Genomic DNA, 20,816 nt, shown 5'->3' with positions numbered 1-20,816 from the left:
TAAATATTTAATATTGATATCATATTATTCTGCAGCGAAAATTGGTTTGCACCAATAAATAGATCATACCATAAACTTGCTACAGTTGGCTACTATGCCCAACATTACCTGGCTTAAAGGAAGGTGAAGTTTTATTTGCAGGTATTTGTCTACTGTTTAGTAAAACACCATCTTTTTCTAAGCAGAACGGTTGTCTAGTTCTCAAGACGTTATAGACAGCTGTTTTGTGAATAATAACCGTTTTTAGGGTTCCGTACCCAAAGGGTAAAACGGGACCCTATTACTAAGACTTCGCTGTCCCTCCGTCCGTCCGTCCGTCCGTCCGTCCGTCTGTCACCAGGCTGTATCTCACGAACCGTCATAGCTAGACAGTTGAAATTTTCACAGATGATGTATTGCTGTTGCCGCTATAACAACAAATACTAAAAACAGAATAAATAAAGATTTAAATGGGGCTCCCATACAACAAACGTAATTTTTGAGTGGTCAGTACTTGGATGGGTGACCGTTTTTTTTTTGCTTTTTTTTTGTTTTTTTTGCATTATGGTACGGAACCCTTCGTGCGCGAGTCCGACTCGCACTTGCCCGGTTTTTTGAATACTGAGCAAGGTTACGGTGTATAGATGATGCATACCTAATTATTTTCCTTCGTATTTTCACGGTAACGTAGGTACATACAAATGTGTCTTGCTATTTCATTCAGTCTAAGTACAAAAAGTACCTACTGACGTTGATTGAAATAGCATTACAAATACGAACGTTTGATGGAAAACAATTATGCACTACATCTGCACTTAATGGCTCCTCTACACGTTGGGCCAACGCCGGCCACTCCAAGGGACGCATTTATGTGTTAGAGGGAGCAAGTGATATTGCTATCTCATTCTACCGCATGGCTGCGTCCCTTGGAGTGGCCGGCGCTGGCCCATCGTGTAGAGGAGCCATAAAATTCGCACGCCTTGTCGCTAAAGATTCTCGCTACTCATTACAACTAATTACTGAATAAATTGCTAAAAATACACCTTTTAATATTAATATTTCTATCTTTCCAGGTAAGCCAGCAGCTTCCATAGTGAAAACGTGACCTCCGAAGTTTCGCAAACATCGCAATGCCACGCCATTATGTGCCCAATTCCATTCAAATAAGGTTTCGAGTACTACCGTTACCGTTGTGATAAGCTAAAGTGAACCTTGTATGGTTGTGTTAAGGTTGTGATGAGTGCAATGTGGTTGTGGGTCGAAGTCGTCTCCGGTGGGATCTGGTATGCGGGCTGGTTTAATATTAGGTTATGTGGTGTCGTGTATAAAAAATAATAGTGTTGTATATAAAAAATGATATTGTTGTTGTTAAGAAATAATAAGGTTTTTAAAATGTTTAAATAATTAATGGAAATAGTGCCTCGGATAAGATCCGCAGTGAAACATTGGACTATTGGAGTGCAAGGGTCCTCTTATTACTCTAACCTGGTTAATGGGAACTTGATAGGGTATTGAAAAGATAAAACCAAATATATGACATGCAATTTAATACAATTCGCTAACTACTACAATGCACTCCGCTTTAGGGCGGGCGCTGCTCAGAATACAATCGGTTTCTCTAAACTGTCGGCGGTTATGGGGTGACACTATAGTAAACCTTAATCTACGATCGCGAGATGAACGAGACGCGGGGTCTTGGCCAAAACCTGGGATAAAAGTCTAGTGCACTCACGGGTACCGAACGTAGCTATCATCCACAGGCCCGCTGGTATTTAACGCAGCAGGCGGATCGCTGACGGTGGGCGACGGGCGTCCCTCAAGCTCCGGCTTTGGCAAGCCCGGGCGAGAACAACCCGCGGCGCTCAGGAGTTCCACAAGAAGGACCCGCGCGATGAGACCTTGGGGTCGTCGGACCGCGGCAAGGCTGTCCGACACACGGCTCGCGGGTCAAGGCCGTGCCCTACGGCTTGATGGTGGCGCCAACGTGATGCGCCTCGGAGCCGATAGGCCACGCAAGTGAAGGGGAGGCCTGTGTGAAGCACCTCGGGATCGCCAGGCGGCACGCAGTCCACAGGCCCTGGAAACTGCGCCCTGCGGTGAAAACCAGCGTCCCCACGACGCTCAGCACATCAAGGAGCGCGCAACGGCGCTCGGAGCAACACGACCGTCGGCCATGCTTGCGCTCGCCGGCGGCACGGAAAGCACTCGGTGGGCTACGCCCTTTTCGCGCACAACACACACACACACGGCGCACTTTACATATATCCCAATCTTCCACCGGCCAGGGCAGGCGGCGGAAGGGGGCGAGGCGGTTTATTTCGATATTCAATTAGGAACTGTATAAATGCTAGCGTGCCCCAGTACCAACTCCCCATCCATTGTCGATTCTAGCAAAATCCCCAGCCCTCCGTTTCGATCCATATCGACGCATCAAACGTCAAACCAACTTAAACCTTTTCCAAATCATATGACTCTCGAAAAAATATCAATGCTCCTTAATACTTGTAATATTTTAAGTGGTTAATAATAATTACTAATAATTATATTTCTATCGTACGTTTCCTACCTTGTTTCATTCAGAATACCTTCTTTCCGATGCGGTAACTAAACGCATAGTCTACTCTCTGACAGTTCTCCTGTCAAAATTTCAACCTTTTCACACCTTCATATTCACTATTTATGTTTCATAAAAATTCCGAAAATGATTCTAAAATACTAATTAAATTAGGAAGTGACCTATTTGAGCAGTTGGGGTAGACCAGGGGGATCATTTTGATATGCATGAAGCCAGGTTTGGTTCAACAATCTCCGCGCAATCTGGGTGACAAGTTCCGTTCAAGTGGCATACTCTTTAGACTTGTTTCTTCGAAACCAGCTAACCAGGAGGCAGGATATGCCAAACAACCTACAGCTGAGAAGGTACATTATAGTTTTACATAAGTGTCATACTCTGGTGTATGTTATTTTGTTGGAAATGCGACAGTCATGTTGTACCGGTTATCCTGCATGGAAAAACATGCATTTATCCTAGGCAAATACGTAGCATCGCTACAATATCCCCTCTCTCGGCAAAGAGGTTAAGCGCCGCTTAACCGAGGCAGCCGGGGTAACCGGAGAAAAAAAAAATCTTTTCCCAAAAAATCATCTGGTCCAGTAGGACGTTAACTATACATGCGGACATATACATGCGCTCTATATTTATTATTGTTTGACACTAAACCTATATTTATTTATTTAGTATGCTACTTAATATTTATCTTTAATTTACCTATGTTATGTTCTAGAACTATAACGTAGACGTATACTTCTTAACACTATGCTGTGGTCAGATCATGACTATCACGTGTTTCACATTAGAAATCACAGCGTGTGGCCACCACACTGTGGTTTCTGCTACTCAACTAAAAAATATAACCTAGATTTCCTTTGAAATAGTCTTAAGTTGTATAATGTAGTCGCTATAGTTAATAATGAGCTAACTCTCATTTTGAGGCTAATTGATATCTTTTAATGCTAACAAAAATATTAGTTATCTTTGATTAGGCTAATTTATTCTAATTAATTAGTATATTACATGTATTTCTATTCCTAATGTAATGCTACCTATTGATATACTAATAGTTATGTTTTACTATAGCATGCTCTGCTATGCCTATATTCCTACAAATACAAAGCCACTAGTACCTTAATATAATGTGGTTACTAGTTGGTAGTTTTTATTTATTACTTATACTAGCAATAGTGGAAGTTACTTGTAACCCGCACTTAAATCAAACTCCAATATGCAGCCAATGGGCTTGCATTAATTGAAAAAGAAAAACTTGGTTTCCTTTTCCATGTCCTACTTAGTGTATTATATCCACCATAATTGAGTCACCCTGGGCCCTTAGGGTATGTAGTTACTTATAAAATTTGATTTCCTAGGAAATGTTTGGAACAAATGTTGACCAGTTGGGTCAAAGAAGCATGTATGCTTGAAAAAAAAGAATGGGCTAAATCTTAATATGCCCTAATAATATAAAATAAATTGTTACGTGTGACATACACCTTGTGGGACTTTAATTATGTCCTTGACATGATACTTTCCAATTTTACCCGTGTCTATCTCCTGAAGATCATATACGACAACCGAATGCTTCTTAATGACTTTGCATTTCAGGAAGCGCGGTGCCAATTTTGCGGAGAAGAAGTGTGCTGCATTTGACTGTACAAAATTACGCCTCCATACGATATCGCCTACGCTTAGCCGTAGTTCCTTACGGCGCAGGTTATATCGTACCGCGTTTTGTTTGTACGCTTTGGTCAAAGCATCAGTGACGCGCTGGAAGATATCTGCCATCTCGTTGAGAGCAGTTGCTCTGTCGGACCGGTTGGAAATTTGGAGGTCGTCTAACGAATTTGGAATACCGCCCCTAATGGAATGCAGCATGCCATCCGTCATCATCTCTCGCCCCTTTGCCAACAAGAATGGTGTATGCCCCGTTACAATATTAATAGTGCTATTCAAAGATAGCTGGATTTGCGGTAGGTACTTGGACCAGTTCCTTTGGTCTTGTCCTACTAAAATAGCTAGGCAGGTCTCAATAGTTTGATTAAAGCGTTCTACTGTATTAGATTGTGGTGCGTAATATGCGTTATAAAATATCCTTGGTATTGAGTGTGTGGCACAAAAATCTTTAAATTGTTTACTTTGGAATATTGTTGCGTTGTCGCAGATTAAAACACATGGGATTCCCTCTTTATTTAAAATTTCTGATTCTATAAATGTAGTTACTGTTTTAGTTGTTGCAGTTCTAAGTGGGTGAATCCAACAATATTTTGTAAATACATCAACTATAGATAGTATGTAGACGTGACCAGAATATGATTGTACTAAAGGACCTATTAGGTCGATAGATAGAGTGTGTATAGGTTTATTAACCTTTTTCTGGTTTGTCATGTGCCCATGTGGAGGCTGATTTGAGTGTTTGTATGCTTTACACTTCTCACACGTGGCCACATAATTTTTCACGTCTGCATACATGCCTTTCCAAAAATAGTTTTCTTTAATTTTTGATAAAGTTTTAAATGTGCCAGGATGTACTGTTAGTTTTTCATGATTTTCTTTAATGCATTCTGGTATTAATTCTCTAGGCAAAACTATTTTCCAATTATTTTCGGTCTGTAAATTTGATATTGGTTTTGAATATCTAAATAGTACTTTATTTTTTATTTGATAGTTTTTATGAAATACTGGGTTTGTTTCTACATTTTTAAATAATTTATTATACCAATTATCTTTAGAACTGCAACCTCCTTCGAATATTACTGCCTCAATACGTGACAAAACGTCTGGTACTACGTGCATGGAGCCTTTTTTATGTCTAATTTCAAAGTCAAAACAAGATAACTGCATTGCCCATCGCGCCAAACGACCTGAAGGGTTGTTTAGCGTTTTGAGCCATTTTAGCGACATATGGTCGGTGACCACCACAAAGCGGCTACCTTCTATGTACGGTCTAAAATGATTTATTGAGTCCACTAATGCTAGGAGTTCACGTTCGGTTGTGCTGTAATTTCGTTCGGTTTTCGTAAGCAACCTAGAATAAAAAGCTACAGGGTGTTCTATACCGCTCAATTCCTGAATAAGTACGCTCCCGATGCCGACGCTTGATGCATCTGAATGGATCTGGAATGGTTTGGAAAAATCAGGGCAGGCGAGCACCGGAGCCTGGGTGAGGGCTTCTTTAAGCGCTAGGAATGACCTCTCTGCTTCCACTGTCCAGTCTACGGTGTCTCTACCCTTTTTCTTGCCAATTAACGCTGTCATCGGGGCTATGATAGTTGAAAAATTTGCCACGAATCGTCGGTAATAAGAACAGAGCCCTATAAATGCGCGTAGTTGCTTAGCGGTTGTTGGGCGCGGGAAATTTTTAATGCTATCTAGCTTTTGTGGATCTGTTAGTAGACCTTGTGAACCGACTATGTATCCAAGGTACCTAAGCTCTGACTTACAAAATTCGCACTTACTAAAATTTATAGTTAGACCTGCCTTGCTTAAAGCTTGAAAAACGTCATTTAAAATAACGATATGCTCTTCAAACGAATTGGTGGCTATGAGAAGGTCGTCACAATATGCAAATATCTTCTCGCCGTATTTATGGTGAAAAAGAGAATCAACCAAACGTTGTAATTCACAGCCCGCGTTCGAGATACCGAACGGGACGCGTTTAAATTCAAATAGTCCGCGGTTTGGTACCACAAATGCACATTTTTGACATGACGTGCCGGAGCCGTCGACGTTGTCGGAGTCACATAAAGAAATTTGCCAGTAAGCCGCCGACAAGTCGATTGAGCTTAAATAACGTGTGCCACGTAAATTATCTAAAATTGAATTAATGTATGGTACAGGATATGAGTCCTTGACTGTGACGTCGTTAAGTTTTCTGGCGTCTAAACAAAATCTCCAGGAACCGTCTTTTTTTGGAGTCATAACAACGGGGTTAGACCATGGTGATTTAGATGGTGCTATCACGCCCAGCTGAAGCATCCGGTCTACTTCGTCATTTAAAGCCTTCAGTTTAACCGGTGAAAGCGGATAATATCGTTGTTTTATTGGTGGCCCCGTTGTTGTGATCTTGTGCTCTACTAGAGATGTTTTACCCAGACCTCGCTCCTCTGTACTGATTGACTTAAATTCATTTATTACTTTGTCCAGTTGAATTGATTCGAGAGGGGAGAGATCATGTTTTGGCACTATGGCACATAATGTTTTTAGTGACTCCGGCCTAAGTGATGTTTTCCTTTTTAGAAGGTGAATATCTTTTAATTTAAAAAGATCTATTAATTCTAGTGTTAATATAGAATCCATGCCAAAAATGAAGTCGTCAGATACTTCTGGGATTACCATAAACATGATATTATAAAGCATCCCTCTGAAATTGATTGGTAATAGGATTTTACCTATGACCTCAACGACAGAACGGTTTGCACAAGTCGCAGTTGTAGTGTAATTTATTAAATTAAATCCTAAGTTTAAGAAATGTTTATGGTAATTGTTCCCTATTATACTTAAATTTGCTCCTGAGTCCATTAGACCTGTATATATTCGTTCTCGTACCTCAAAATCAATGTAAATTCGGTTATCTCCTTCAACCGCCTTTACACCAGGAGTCACCGCACCTAAATATAGTGTGTTTGATATTGTTTTGATGGCTCCTGGTCTATCTAGTTTTTTTGGACATTGTCTGCTTCCGGCGCTGGTCTGCCCTTGGCAGGATTACATTTGTGGCAAGTGCTTGTAAGCACATTTTTCTGACCGCACTGAAAGCAAACAATGCCTGGAATAGTGCGGCATTGTTGGTATGAATGTCCCGATTTTTTACATTTTTTACAAGTAAGTTGGTTGTTTTTATTATTTACCTGTCTTTGTGTATTATTGCTCTTGAAATTTCTCTGATTATAAGTTTTAATTTCGTTAATTTGTTTTATTTGTTTTGTTGTTTTGGAATTATTTGTAGACCCAGGTAAGCCTGAATAAGCTTCAAAACGTTTGCCTATAGCAATAAGATTTTGGATGCTATTCGAGTCGTCGACAGCCAACAGGTGTCCATATGATGGCAAAATGTTATGTTTAATTATCTGCAGTAAGGTTGTTTCTGATAATTTTGTTGTGAGCCGCGCATTCATAGTTTGCATCTCCAATATGTAAAAATGTAATGATTGGCCTGGTGATTGTCGGTGCTCTCGAATAGTTTTTTCTAAAGTATAATCATTGTCTATTGATGTAAAAAACGATCTGAAAAGATCTTGCAATTCCGACAACGAGGAGACTCCGTCGCGTATGTGCCTATAGTAATCTAAGGCTTTACCGCTTAGTAAATCTGCAAAACATTTAAGCACTTTGCGCTCCGGAGTGTCTCGGCTACGTCTGTAGTCATCAATCCTAAGGAAGAAGTCGGTGACATCTGAGTCACCTGAAAATTTCACATTCCACGACCGCAAATGGTCCTCGCGCAATACATGCACGATGCGTTCTGTACTGCCTGTAGTCCCCGTCGTAGGGGTTGTAGTGACTGCCCCTGTTAAGGTTGAGTTGGTTTGACGGACAAGGCCCGGAGCCCCCAAATATGGTAAAATAGACTCTAGTGGTTTTGGCGTGGATGGGCCGGGTGGGTGGGCGTCTGCAGCAGCACCCCGCGGTCGTGTATTGACATACGAAGGATTGAATCCTGTTAATTCACGAGTAGTGGTGGGGGGTTTGCCTTCCCTCTCACCTGTGTCATGGAATTCGTCCCCTTCCTCCTCCGACATGTCGGTAAGATTGCTGCTTTACTTGTGTCAGGGTGTGCACCTAAGTATTATAAGCTAATAACACTTCGGTAGATATATGAAGTATTGAAGTAAACTACCACTATGCTCTCGACTGGAGCGTGGTAGAAAAAATAATTTGTGGCTAAGCGCTATGCTAACTATTCATAGTGTAGCCTAATAATAATTACAATAAATAATAAATTTGCTACTCTGTCACAAGTAAAGTTACAAATTAAATGGTATTGTATTTTTTTAAGACCAATAATTGCATTTAATTCTTTTTTTTTTTCAACTGATACTCATTTTATACATTTATCTTATCGCTCTCCCAAGCTCACAGCAACCAGGTTGATATTTAAAACTTTTTTCCGGGCGCCATTGTCGTGTATAAAAAATAATAGTGTTGTATATAAAAAATGATATTGTTGTTGTTAAGAAATAATAAGGTTTTTAAAATGTTTAAATAATTAATGGAAATAGTGCCTCGGATAAGATCCGCAGTGAAACATTGGACTATTGGAGTGCAAGGGTCCTCTTATTACTCTAACCTGGTTAATGGGAACTTGATAGGGTATTGAAAAGATAAAACCAAATATATGACATGCAATTTAATACAATTCGCTAACTACTACAATGCACTCCGCTTTAGGGCGGGCGCTGCTCAGAATACAATCGGTTTCTCTAAACTGTCGGCGGTTATGGGGTGACACTATAGTAAACCTTAATCTACGATCGCGAGATGAACGAGACGCGGGGTCTTGGCCAAAACCTGGGATAAAAGTCTAGTGCACTCACGGGTACCGAACGTAGCTATCATCCACAGGCCCGCTGGTATTTAACGCAGCAGGCGGATCGCTGACGGTGGGCGACGGGCGTCCCTCAAGCTCCGGCTTTGGCAAGCCCGGGCGAGAACAACCCGCGGCGCTCAGGAGTTCCACAAGAAGGACCCGCGCGATGAGACCTTGGGGTCGTCGGACCGCGGCAAGGCTGTCCGACACACGGCTCGCGGGTCAAGGCCGTGCCCTACGGCTTGATGGTGGCGCCAACGTGATGCGCCTCGGAGCCGATAGGCCACGCAAGTGAAGGGGAGGCCTGTGTGAAGCACCTCGGGATCGCCAGGCGGCACGCAGTCCACAGGCCCTGGAAACTGCGCCCTGCGGTGAAAACCAGCGTCCCCACGACGCTCAGCACATCAAGGAGCGCGCAACGGCGCTCGGAGCAACACGACCGTCGGCCATGCTTGCGCTCGCCGGCGGCACGGAAAGCACTCGGTGGGCTACGCCCTTTTCGCGCACAACACACACACACACGGCGCACTTTACATATATCCCAATCTTCCACCGGCCAGGGCAGGCGGCGGAAGGGGGCGAGGCGGTTTATTTCGATATTCAATTAGGAACTGTATAAATGCTAGCGTGCCCCAGTACCAACTCCCCATCCATTGTCGATTCTAGCAAAATCCCCAGCCCTCCGTTTCGATCCATATCGACGCATCAAACGTCAAACCAACTTAAACCTTTTCCAAATCATATGACTCTCGAAAAAATATCAATGCTCCTTAATACTTGTAATATTTTAAGTGGTTAATAATAATTACTAATAATTATATTTCTATCGTACGTTTCCTACCTTGTTTCATTCAGAATACCTTCTTTCCGATGCGGTAACTAAACGCATAGTCTACTCTCTGACAGTTCTCCTGTCAAAATTTCAACCTTTTCACACCTTCATATTCACTATTTATGTTTCATAAAAATTCCGAAAATGATTCTAAAATACTAATTAAATTAGGAAGTGACCTATTTGAGCAGTTGGGGTAGACCAGGGGGATCATTTTGATATGCATGAAGCCAGGTTTGGTTCAACAATCTCCGCGCAATCTGGGTGACAAGTTCCGTTCAAGTGGCATACTCTTTAGACTTGTTTCTTCGAAACCAGCTAACCAGGAGGCAGGATATGCCAAACAACCTACAGCTGAGAAGGTACATTATAGTTTTACATAAGTGTCATACTCTGGTGTATGTTATTTTGTTGGAAATGCGACAGTCATGTTGTACCGGTTATCCTGCATGGAAAAACATGCATTTATCCTAGGCAAATACGTAGCATCGCTACAGTGGTGGGGCCAGGAGATATGCTTTCTGTGACGGTGAGTATTATGTAATTTATTTTTCATGTCGTAAAATATATGATACAATTAATTCATTCTATACTTACTTGACTGTGCCGTGAAAAGGATGTATGTATGTAGGTACTTTAGACTTATATCGACCGGGATATGGCCGTGATTAAAATAAGTCTAGTGAAACTAACCGGTAACCGCGAATCATTCAAAACTATGTATATAGAGTCAAACTTCTATGAAATTATGACGTATAAATAACACTTACACTGCGTGGGCTATCAAATCCGCTGCAGACTTTTATTGGTGCGACTATATATATAGCTGGCCGCTGGCGCTAGTTATGCGCGCTTAATGCCGCGCCACGATGTGACCCGACCGGATTGTACAAGTACGATCGGTTAATCCGTGTACTTAATTCATCTCTTTTTGTATTAGCTGTGTAAAATGTGTGTAATCTATTTTTCGGTATATTTTATGTTTCTTTACTAATTTTTTTTGTCTGTTACCTTCCGTGATTATTTCTCACTTGATGGTCTAATCGGAAGATCAGCGCTGGAAGTCGCCAGCAACATGCTGAGATGGGACCATTTCGTGACACTTTATTTTTCACTATGTTTTTTTTCTATGTATGTCTGTTGTCTGTGTGTTTACGAATAAAAAACTATTCTATTCTATTCTATTCTATATACTCTATTTTGTTTTATTTTGGGTAACTCGTCGTTGGGCCTACCGGAGTTGAGCCTAAGTACAAAAATATCTTACACGGTGATGCAAAAATATAAAATAGCGTGAAATATATGGTTTCACGCTTCGGTGTGTACAGCAAGTGGGTGAACCTGACATACTCCTAGATTTTAGGCATCAACTTCATAAGACGTATTTTTAAGTCACAAAGTATTTAAAAAAACCTGAATTTTCAAGACAAACTAAATAAATGTTAAAACTGATAACCAGCCCTAATAACCAAATAGCATATAAGGTAAACGTACTAGTGCTCGACATGCTGATGCCCAATAGATGACACCTTGCTGTCACCTCTATTGACATTGACTTAAGTTTCAAGATGACATGTACTGGGACCGCGTCGAGCACCAGTTTACCTTAGCGGTTTTTGTAGTTGCAGCCAAGTCATTTGATTTCTGTAGGTTGCAATGGCGGCGCGTCAAACATATATTATCCATAGGCAAGCCGGGGCTAATTTCGCTTACATACTTCCTTTACAACTCTGCTCAACCGTCCAAAAACAGACAAGCCGGTGGGAATCGGCTTTTATAGACGCGCCGCCACTGGTAGGTTGTCACCTGTTGAAACTGCAATACATTTTATACAAATACAACACATGTTATTTATAAAACAGTGTAAATATCAGTTTTCGTGGCCTCTCAGCGAATATGAAGTCGGAGGCAGGTGGCGTTCGCAATGTCCCCGTGTTTGCTGCCGCTACGCTACTCGCGCGCTGCTACTGCCAGTTCTAATCCAACAAACTTTAGCCGCTCAACATTGTAGTGTGAACTGTTGCGTACAGTGCACCTCTAGTGTAATTCTCATGTAGTGTGTGAAGTACGCGTTTGCGTTAAGTGTCATTTTGTATGGGATTATGAGTTTCTAAAACTTCCCAATACGTGCAAAATACCATACAAAAATAGGATCTTTTCTTCAGTATATGCCATCTATTTTAGTTTATTTATTATTACGATCTTATCTTATCTTATTGTTTTAGGGGGCCCTTGCACTTCGACCAAAAGGGATCTTTTGTGCAATTATCTCCTGCAAAAGATCTGTCAACTACTCATAGAGCTTTTCCCACCTTATCCATGTGTCGGATGATGGAGCTCATGGGTAGCATTTTGAAGTCCTTTGGTTCCAGGTATCCTGCTCCAATACCTTCATTCTTTGTCTGGCGAGGGCGTTATTATTATTACGATACAGTCGGTTTTGTGCAATATTTCGGTAAGTGTAACCGACAACGTGATATAAAAAAAATAACCAACTATTATTATGTTCAAAATGACACCATTCCCTTTTTTCCACTTTCCTACTTGCTTGTACAGCGTTTTTAGAAGCGTATGAAGCATATTGCGAACAATGTGTGTCAATACACAATACTATAGGTACGTATACGTATGTAGTAGCCCTAACTACGGTTAGGGATGCCACAAACACTCATGTAACGTTGCGGTTTGAGGCTGCATTCCTCCCAACGTAGATAGGGTTGTCACATAAACTTTGCAAAACTCGAAAAAGGACGCGATAGTAGTAGAAATAATGTATTTTTTAAATGTTTTTAAACGTTTGGGTTTTTAAATGTTTCAAAGAAATAAACATGACTATCTCACAGACCTACATACGTAAACACGAGAAACATTTTAACATAATATATCATGAGATGTCAAAGTTACCAAATAATTGAAGTTTGCTAGAAACTTAAATACAAAAAAATAGAACAAGAGGTAGTACCAGGCATATAATATAATATATTTGGTAAATATTCATTCCAAGTTTCATGTCTGCAAATTTAAAGCGATATGCTGAGGTTGTGTTTGTGATAATTCCAAATTTTATAGAAATGCCGCATTAAGTCTAAATCTTTCTATAAAAATTCCTTTTTATAGATAATATATAAACGTATCCCCAAAACACTCCAACCTGCATCATATATAAGAGTGTTGACGCCATTAGGGACGAGATTTTAACCGAGAAAACGTATTTCTGACTGAATGGATTTACCTACGTTTTCACGGTAAACATGTGTAGCCTCACGACGAGATTTGAGACGCATTTCATTTAGGTAGGTAATACATTTCCGAAGAAAATCATGTCAAGGATTCGTTTTAATCTGCAATGGTATTATCGCAGATTGTATCCTTGGATTAACAGGCCTATTCGGATTACGTGATAATCACAAGATCTTGAGACGATTTAGAGAATAACTAGATCTACATTGGATATCGACTAGATGTGACTTGGATATCTAAGTCATAACTTGTCGAAATCGTTCAAGAGGACCTCAGAATCGCGGAAACGTCAAATTTGACATATGTATCTTACAAATATCTTTAAATTATCCGTATCATTACTTGTTGAAGTCTAGTAGAAATCTAGTTCATTTTCCGAATCGAGCCGTAAGTACTTGTATACGATGACGTTAACGACATTATCACGTTCCGTTTCGAAAACGTTTAGCAGTATAAGTTATAACATCAAACCGTTACATACAGTTTAATAATAATTCTAACCTCATTATATTAAAATTGATAAAGTATGTAGCTTTGTTTCTTTTAGTTATTGTTTATGGTTATTCTATGGTTCGGTTACCTCTACGCTTAAATAGCTGAGGGCCTACCGCGAACACCGAAGTTTGCAAATTTCGAGCATCTTTCTCTTTTACTCCAATTAAGGCGGAATTAGAGTGACAGATATACTTGTTCGAAATTTACGAACTTCGATTCTCACAGTTATAGCCCCTGGTACCGGTTTTTAAAATATATATCTTTTTTTATCGTACTTTTACTTACCAGTTTTACCTGTTAATGTAAATTTTTTTTAGGACTAGCTTTTATAACATTTATCATTGGTTTTTACTGCTTATTAATGTAGAAACATTAATTACTTAACGAAATTACAGCATTTTTTGTCTCTAACTCAATATACGGTAAATCGAACTAACCCCAGAACCACACAACGCAATCACGAGATAATAGAAACCCTTCGACTACTTAATCGAATTTGCGTAACCTATGAAAGCGCGGAATTCGATAAATCTGAGGTTTGGGGCACGAATGTCGCCGACTGTTGCCGACTACAGTCGAATACGTTAGGTGGCAGTCTCCTCTTGACGATGTAGATCGAGCGAAATGCATTGGAAGTCATGTCGCGTCATTAGATAATTTCTAGCTCTAGATTTTTGGTGCCCTTATAAGATGCATTTCAAGATTATAATAAGATCAAAACTATGACTAATTGGTAAATCAGAAACCCTTCGATTAATCGAATTTGCGTAACCTATGAATCCGATAAATCTCTGGTCGGGGCACAAATTTCACCGAGTACAGCTGATTAGGTTAGGTTAGGTCAAGATTGATATTAAAATTGAATTTCATTGAATGAATTCAGATATAATTAAAATTTGTGATTGCGTAAATTATTTGTAATTCTAACAGAAAATACACGCCAAGATATAACCACGCACCGTCTCCAATGCAGATTTTCGTATTTGCTAGTCCGTTAACCTTACGTTAGATACATTTAAGCCGGCTGCTTCTAGCGGCCGCTACGGCCGTTTTTTGTTATTTGTAATGTGCCTTTTTGTACTAGTAAAATATTAGTGTACGTGATGGCTTCCCTTTCGCACTCTTAATTATCTTTAAGCATAAGCATCATTTTAGATCTGTGTGGTTGAGTCGCGTCAACGGGAAACCGCCGGCTAACCGTCCCCGATCACGCCCGAGCCGTATTTGTCATGTCATCAATTACCGACCGACTGTATTAATTTACTTTCGAGTAATACAGTGCCAGCCACTTGAATAGCCTCACTCACAAAAATTAATATTTCTCATAGTAATATAAAAAGGAGATATACTTTAAACATTAAATATGGAATAAAACAAGAAGCCTAGTAATAGTAAATCAAAAACTTATTGTTATCTAATCAAAGTTTTAAGAAATAATGTCAAACAAATAATTGGCCCTTCCACTTGAATAGCCTCACATGCTAAAAGATACTGTTTAGTTATTAAAACTCTTTCGTTTAATATTTTGTATACCTTCCATTAGACCTTTATTAATTCGAAAATACGATTAGGTAATGATTCATATAAAGAATGTGTGTAATTAACGTCCAGAGAATCCCAAACAGTGTAAATAGCTTGAATCAGTTCTTCTTTATTACTAAACGGTCTTCCGTTGTAATAAACTTGCCGAAACAGCCAACCCCAGGCATTTTCCGTGATGTTCAGACCAGGGGACAAGGATGGCCAATCTAGAACTTCAATCTGGTTTTCTTCAAACCACTTTGTAACTATGGCTGACGTGTGTATGGGAGCATTATCATGCTGAAAAAACATTTTTTTCTACCCATTACTTTCCTGATCTTACTTTATGTTTCTTTTAATGAATTTAAATACTTTTCAGCATTTAGTCTTTCGTCTACCACAATTAAATCATCAGTACCATAGTAAGAAATTGCTCCCCAAACCATCACCGTTCCGAGAGTTGAGTGATGACGTGATAGTACTTTCGGTTCTTTCCTTAGATCATGAAAATAATATTTAAATCCATCTGGACCATCTAGATTAAACTTTTTGCATCACTAAAAATCACATTTCGCCACTCGGTTTTCTAGGACATGTACTTTTTAGCAAAAGACAATCAACCCGCCACATGTTGTTCGCGCAAAGGAGGTTTACTCATGATTTTTTTCGTTTGAGGTGGGATGATGTTCTAATAATCCGTCGAACTGTAGAGAGAGATGCTCTAGTATTTATTCCACTGGCTATCTGCCTGGCGGTCTTGGTGGAATTTGAAGCAGAGCGTAAAATAAGTCCACGTTCTCGATCCGTAGTGGCAAATTTTGTGCGTCCTTTATACTGGTGGCCGTAATTTTCCTTATTTTTAACATAATTATTAATAACTTTAGGGCTGCGATCTATTTTTTTAGGTATCTCACGATGGGATATTTTTTGAGTTAAATAAAAATTCACCTTTTCAATTTCTAAACTTGTAAGTTTCTTACCACGTCCCATAGTCACAAAAACACTGTGTTCATCGCGTTACGGCAGGTACTTAATAGAATGCCTTCTGTATTATCTAATCTTAATAAAATAAATTTGAAAGCGAAACTTAAATGCACGGTTTGGACGATTATGTTACACTGAGGCTATTCATGTGGACGACCCGTATTAGCTCTTGCGTCCACAACGTTTCGTGCGTAGACAAGTTCAGACTTGTTAATGTGTCGTTCGATAATAAACGTCAGGGCGTACAATTCAAATTTAAGATATATTGATAAAAATTATCACGTAATAATTATAATACTCACGATATATAGGTGAGGCTATTTAAGTGGTTGGCACTGTACTGTTATGTTATGTCGAGTCATGTCTCCCGTGCGCACATAACAGCCGCAAGCGACTTTCAATTTGTTTACCGTACTTATCATTGGCATATAATCTAAATGGTACATATACTCAATGATTAATTGCATATTTAAATTGATGTTATGTAGGTTAAAGTCAAAATCAAAAATTTTATTACAGTACATATGGTCCTATTTTCCCGCACTAGTGCGTAAAATAGCACTTTTCGTGCGATATCAAAAGTTTAAAGGGCCATATGTACTGTAAAACGTTGTACGATACACGTGCGAATAGGTAATTCGCAACTCGTGTCGATTTAAAACACTCCCTTCGGTCGTGTTTTAATTTATCGCCACTCGTTTCGAATTTCCTCTTTTTCGCACTTGTATCGTAAATAACTATTATTCAAGTAGGCAACAAGTACTTTTAAATCGTCTTATACAAAATATCATTGTAGTCAAAGAAAACAAATTTATTTCATAATTAAAATAATACATAAACTAAACTTAAATATAAATATAAACTAAATAAGTATAAAATAAATTGCCTACTGAAGCCCGTCCCGGGTTTCCCCTGACGCAAATGTGCCCATCACGGTCGCTGCGTTGCCGCGTTGGATTGCTTTTTTTAGGAACCATAGTCGAAATAAGCTATGAGTACGGTTTCGATTACCTAAGTGTAAACCTTATTTGCAAAGACGTAAAGTCCACGATGATCACTGTGTATTAATTTATGCAGGTATCGGTAATTTTGTTATGTTATACCGCGACATGTATCCCATACCGCGGGTTATGTAATTACGCTCCTACGCTGTTGTCTCCGCTGAGCTTGGCACAATTAAGTAGGTTTGGCAAAAATATGACTGTTTTGTTAGGTTTGCCTGTCCCCAATTTTGCTAAAAATATTTGCTTAATATATTTTATGATTCATGGGTTCCGTATTTTAAACTAATAAGGAATATTTCCACGTTTTGTTGCAATTTGTTTGATCATCTATACTTTGCGTGAAACACATCTAAGATTGACTTGTGCCAAATGAAGGTAGGCTGCTCAAACGATATTGACAATCAGTAGTATTCCATATTGATGCGATTAAAACTTAACTTTTACGTGTTTTTCACAAAAATAAGTTATTTACGTGATTTGTAAGATATTTTTACTTCTCTTTTGAATACAATTACGTGTTTTAATGAATATTTGTGAGTGATAATGCCCCGGAATCAAAATGAAATGCCCTCCTGAGGTAAGATCAACTTCTAACTATTTAGTCTTAATTTAGCATATATTTAAGTTTGTCAAATAAATATATAAGAATACAAGCCAACATAATCGTTTACATTACTATGGTAAATACTATGTCAAAGCCAGTGACTCCGTGAAGATGGCATGTATTGTGTAAATGTGCCAAATAACCATAAAATAATCTATAGGTAAATACTCGTATAAATATAAGTTCAAATCACGTTCGATTATGATACGAAATCAAAAATAGGTATTTCAAGTTTATTATGCGCTAAAATTTAAATTTAAGTTAGGCGAAAACACTGACATTTCAATTTAGGACATTAATTGTGAAACTGTTTAATTATTTAACGTTTTATAATTAAAAGTTAGGCGACAAATTAATAGAAACCTCAAAATTATGAAAGTTTTAACGTTAATGTCCTGGCGATTGGCACTGGCCGAATAGTTGTACCTACATCGGTGGACCTTTTTGCTCGTTTTGAAGTAGGTACCTAACAATGTATTTTTTTTTCAAGATAAAATCTTGCTTGACCGTAGACTTCTAATAGGTTTTCCTGTTATGTAATACATATATAGGTAAATAAATGTTTCCTGCGTTTTTGTACAAGATTGTAAACCCATTAGGTTCGGAAATAAGAGGGGATGCAAACTATAATTTTTGTAATAAATATTACTTTTTGTTTTATTTTTTCATTTTATATTTCGAACAATGTAGCCACTGACCCACTAAATCATTTAAGGTTCAAGTAGGGTTTGCAATCCGGATCCGAAATGTATGAAATTATCCGGATCTGGATCCGGATCCGCGGATCTTCCCATACATTTCAGATCCGTCGTGCAAACCCTAGGTTCAAGTCAAGCTTCGGTTATAGTCTGCACGAGAATTCGGGATTGTTCACAAACTTTTTTCTGTCATAAATTGATTTAAAGGCACTGAGTATTTTGATATTACCTGCAGTGCATTGTGCAGTACGCACTTTAATGCTTTGATGATAGAGGCGTGTTCAGATATTTGTGAGCAACTTGGCCGCTTCATATATCTGATAGCGACTGTGACTGCTGGGCTGGGGGGCTGGGGGCTGCTGTAGATTGTATGTATGATTTCAGGCAGCCGTTCAAATATCACAATTTACTTGAAAATATTTTAAGTAAGTAATTAGTGTTCCGTACAAAACTTTATTCAGGAACGCTTATGGGATCACTTCGGTCTTATTCGGGCAAATTAGTTAAAATGTTGAAATTGTAAGTGAAAATTTTGCATGTCTAATATTGTCAGCAATACATGCTAATCTTATAGAAAATGTTATCACCTGATTTGTACCATAATTAAGTCATGCAAATAAATAATTTCTATTTCTTTGTAGCTTGATAATTAGCCCCAGCCTTGGCCACTGAAGGGCTTAGTCACTTTATTTTATCTTGACCTCTACTTCTGTTTTCAAAATCCGAATGCGCTATACATACTAAGAGCAACAATCTTCACCTAACCGTTGATGAACCTTATTCTCTTCGCAACAAGGTTTAAGATTAGTCAATGAATAGTTTGACTAAAAGCCTCGGTCGTGAGTTACGGTTCGCTGACGCGATTATGACGTCAGGGGAGAGCGAAAACGTGTCGCCCCGACATTACCGGACTCCGGTACCCGCACCGCAAAGGCGATTAGGGACGCTAGTTTATTCTGCGCCTTCTAAGGGCTTAGAATAGAACGAGACAGTTTTCTACTAAATATGTATAATGGGTGAAATAATTGAAAACATATCGCTCCGAATGGAATGTAAGAAACAGTCATTTTTTTCGTGATTTTAGTTTGATTTACATTCAACTCGTAGACTATGAGCTGAGGGTTAAAAAACACCCTGTATAACATTAATATGCAACGTGTGGCGTAAATCAAGTCTATCGCGAATTCGCACATTCGCGTAAAACCGCTGATGTTCCGAAAAATCCATATTTATCGTTATCCATAAACGCGTTATGGCTGCGCAGATTTGGATGAATTACATACGCCGTGAAAAGTGGGCCGGATTTACATAATGGTTGTTACGGGATGTTATAAATATTACAATAGCTATCTATCTAGACACCGCATGTACGGAGTTTTGTAAATGATGTTATGTAAGCAGCCAGCAGGGGCATTCCACAAAAAGGTCTATTTGGTCGGGCACGTAATGCGTATACCAGCTAGGTACCTACCTTAAAGTTAGGGACAAACTAAGCCCACGCATCGCAACTTAAATATGCAATGCATTATGAAATCTGGACCCTGAAATTTGTATGCTTAGAAACATTCTGTCATGCGTTGCGTTGCGTGGGCTCAGTTTGTCCCTACCTTAATTACTCGCAGAAATCTGTATAATTATACTTACCTTTGAATTTAAAATGTTGAAATTAAACGTTATTATTATATTATGCGGATAACTGGAATGCCCTGACAGAAATAGCTAAACAAATAGGGTTAAATTACAATTTTATTTAAATAAACACTTAATTTTAGGGCTCATGATAAATCGTGATAATTCTGCATTTGCGTAGTCTATTTACCTATATCAATAAAACTATGGTAGGTTTCTAAAAATATGGTGTGCACATGGGAAATTTGATAAATCGTAGATAAGTAAGGGGCGTGCATGGAAATCTCCGGAGGCTGTGGAACGACGGATGTGGGATGGATCTCGTATAGTGCGGTATTTGCTTATTTTATGATACTGCAGAAAACAGGGGCGGAAGTGTTTATTTAAACTAAATGCAGCATAATGCACTAAATTCTAGATCAAGCCTAGCTTATTTTTTGTAAGTAATATGTGGAGGAGGTTGACCTATAGCCACAAACTAAGCAAAGCTACCACTGTGGGTATTCGGCGACGATATATATACTTATAAGTTATGATGATAGTGAAATAAATTAAAGAAAACGTTCATACCTCAGGAATAAGCATTTATGATAACAGAAAATAACTGCCCTTACCAAAATTTGAAACCAGAACTTTCAGCTTCACGGTCACTATTACTGTCTGAGATGGGGGCCGTAAATTAAACATTGATTTACAAATTAATAATTACACGAATGTGCGTTTTCACTGATAAGAAATCCTGATCTAGAT

General features: G+C 39.0%; 2 protein-coding genes across 2 annotated transcripts in view; both read left to right on the top strand.

Moving 5' to 3' along the window:
- The window catches only part of LOC134671517 (dopamine D2-like receptor), a 307,997-nt gene that overhangs the window by 210,829 nt on the left and 76,352 nt on the right, over positions 1–20,816 (top strand). The gene's annotated exons all lie outside the window — the stretch shown is intronic.
- LOC134671470 (uncharacterized) overlaps positions 17,537–20,816 on the top strand; it is a 30,004-nt gene continuing 26,724 nt past the window's right edge. The window contains exon 1 of the mRNA XM_063529333.1: positions 17,537–17,712. Coding sequence (XP_063385403.1) covers positions 17,695–17,712 — 18 coding nt within the window. The 5' untranslated portion in view covers positions 17,537–17,694. The remainder of the gene's footprint in view (positions 17,713–20,816) is intronic.

This window comes from Cydia fagiglandana, chromosome 15 (assembly GCF_963556715.1).
Source record: "Cydia fagiglandana chromosome 15, ilCydFagi1.1, whole genome shotgun sequence".
NCBI lineage: Eukaryota > Metazoa > Arthropoda > Insecta > Lepidoptera > Tortricidae > Cydia > Cydia fagiglandana.
This window is presented reverse-complemented; position numbering and strand designations above follow the sequence as displayed.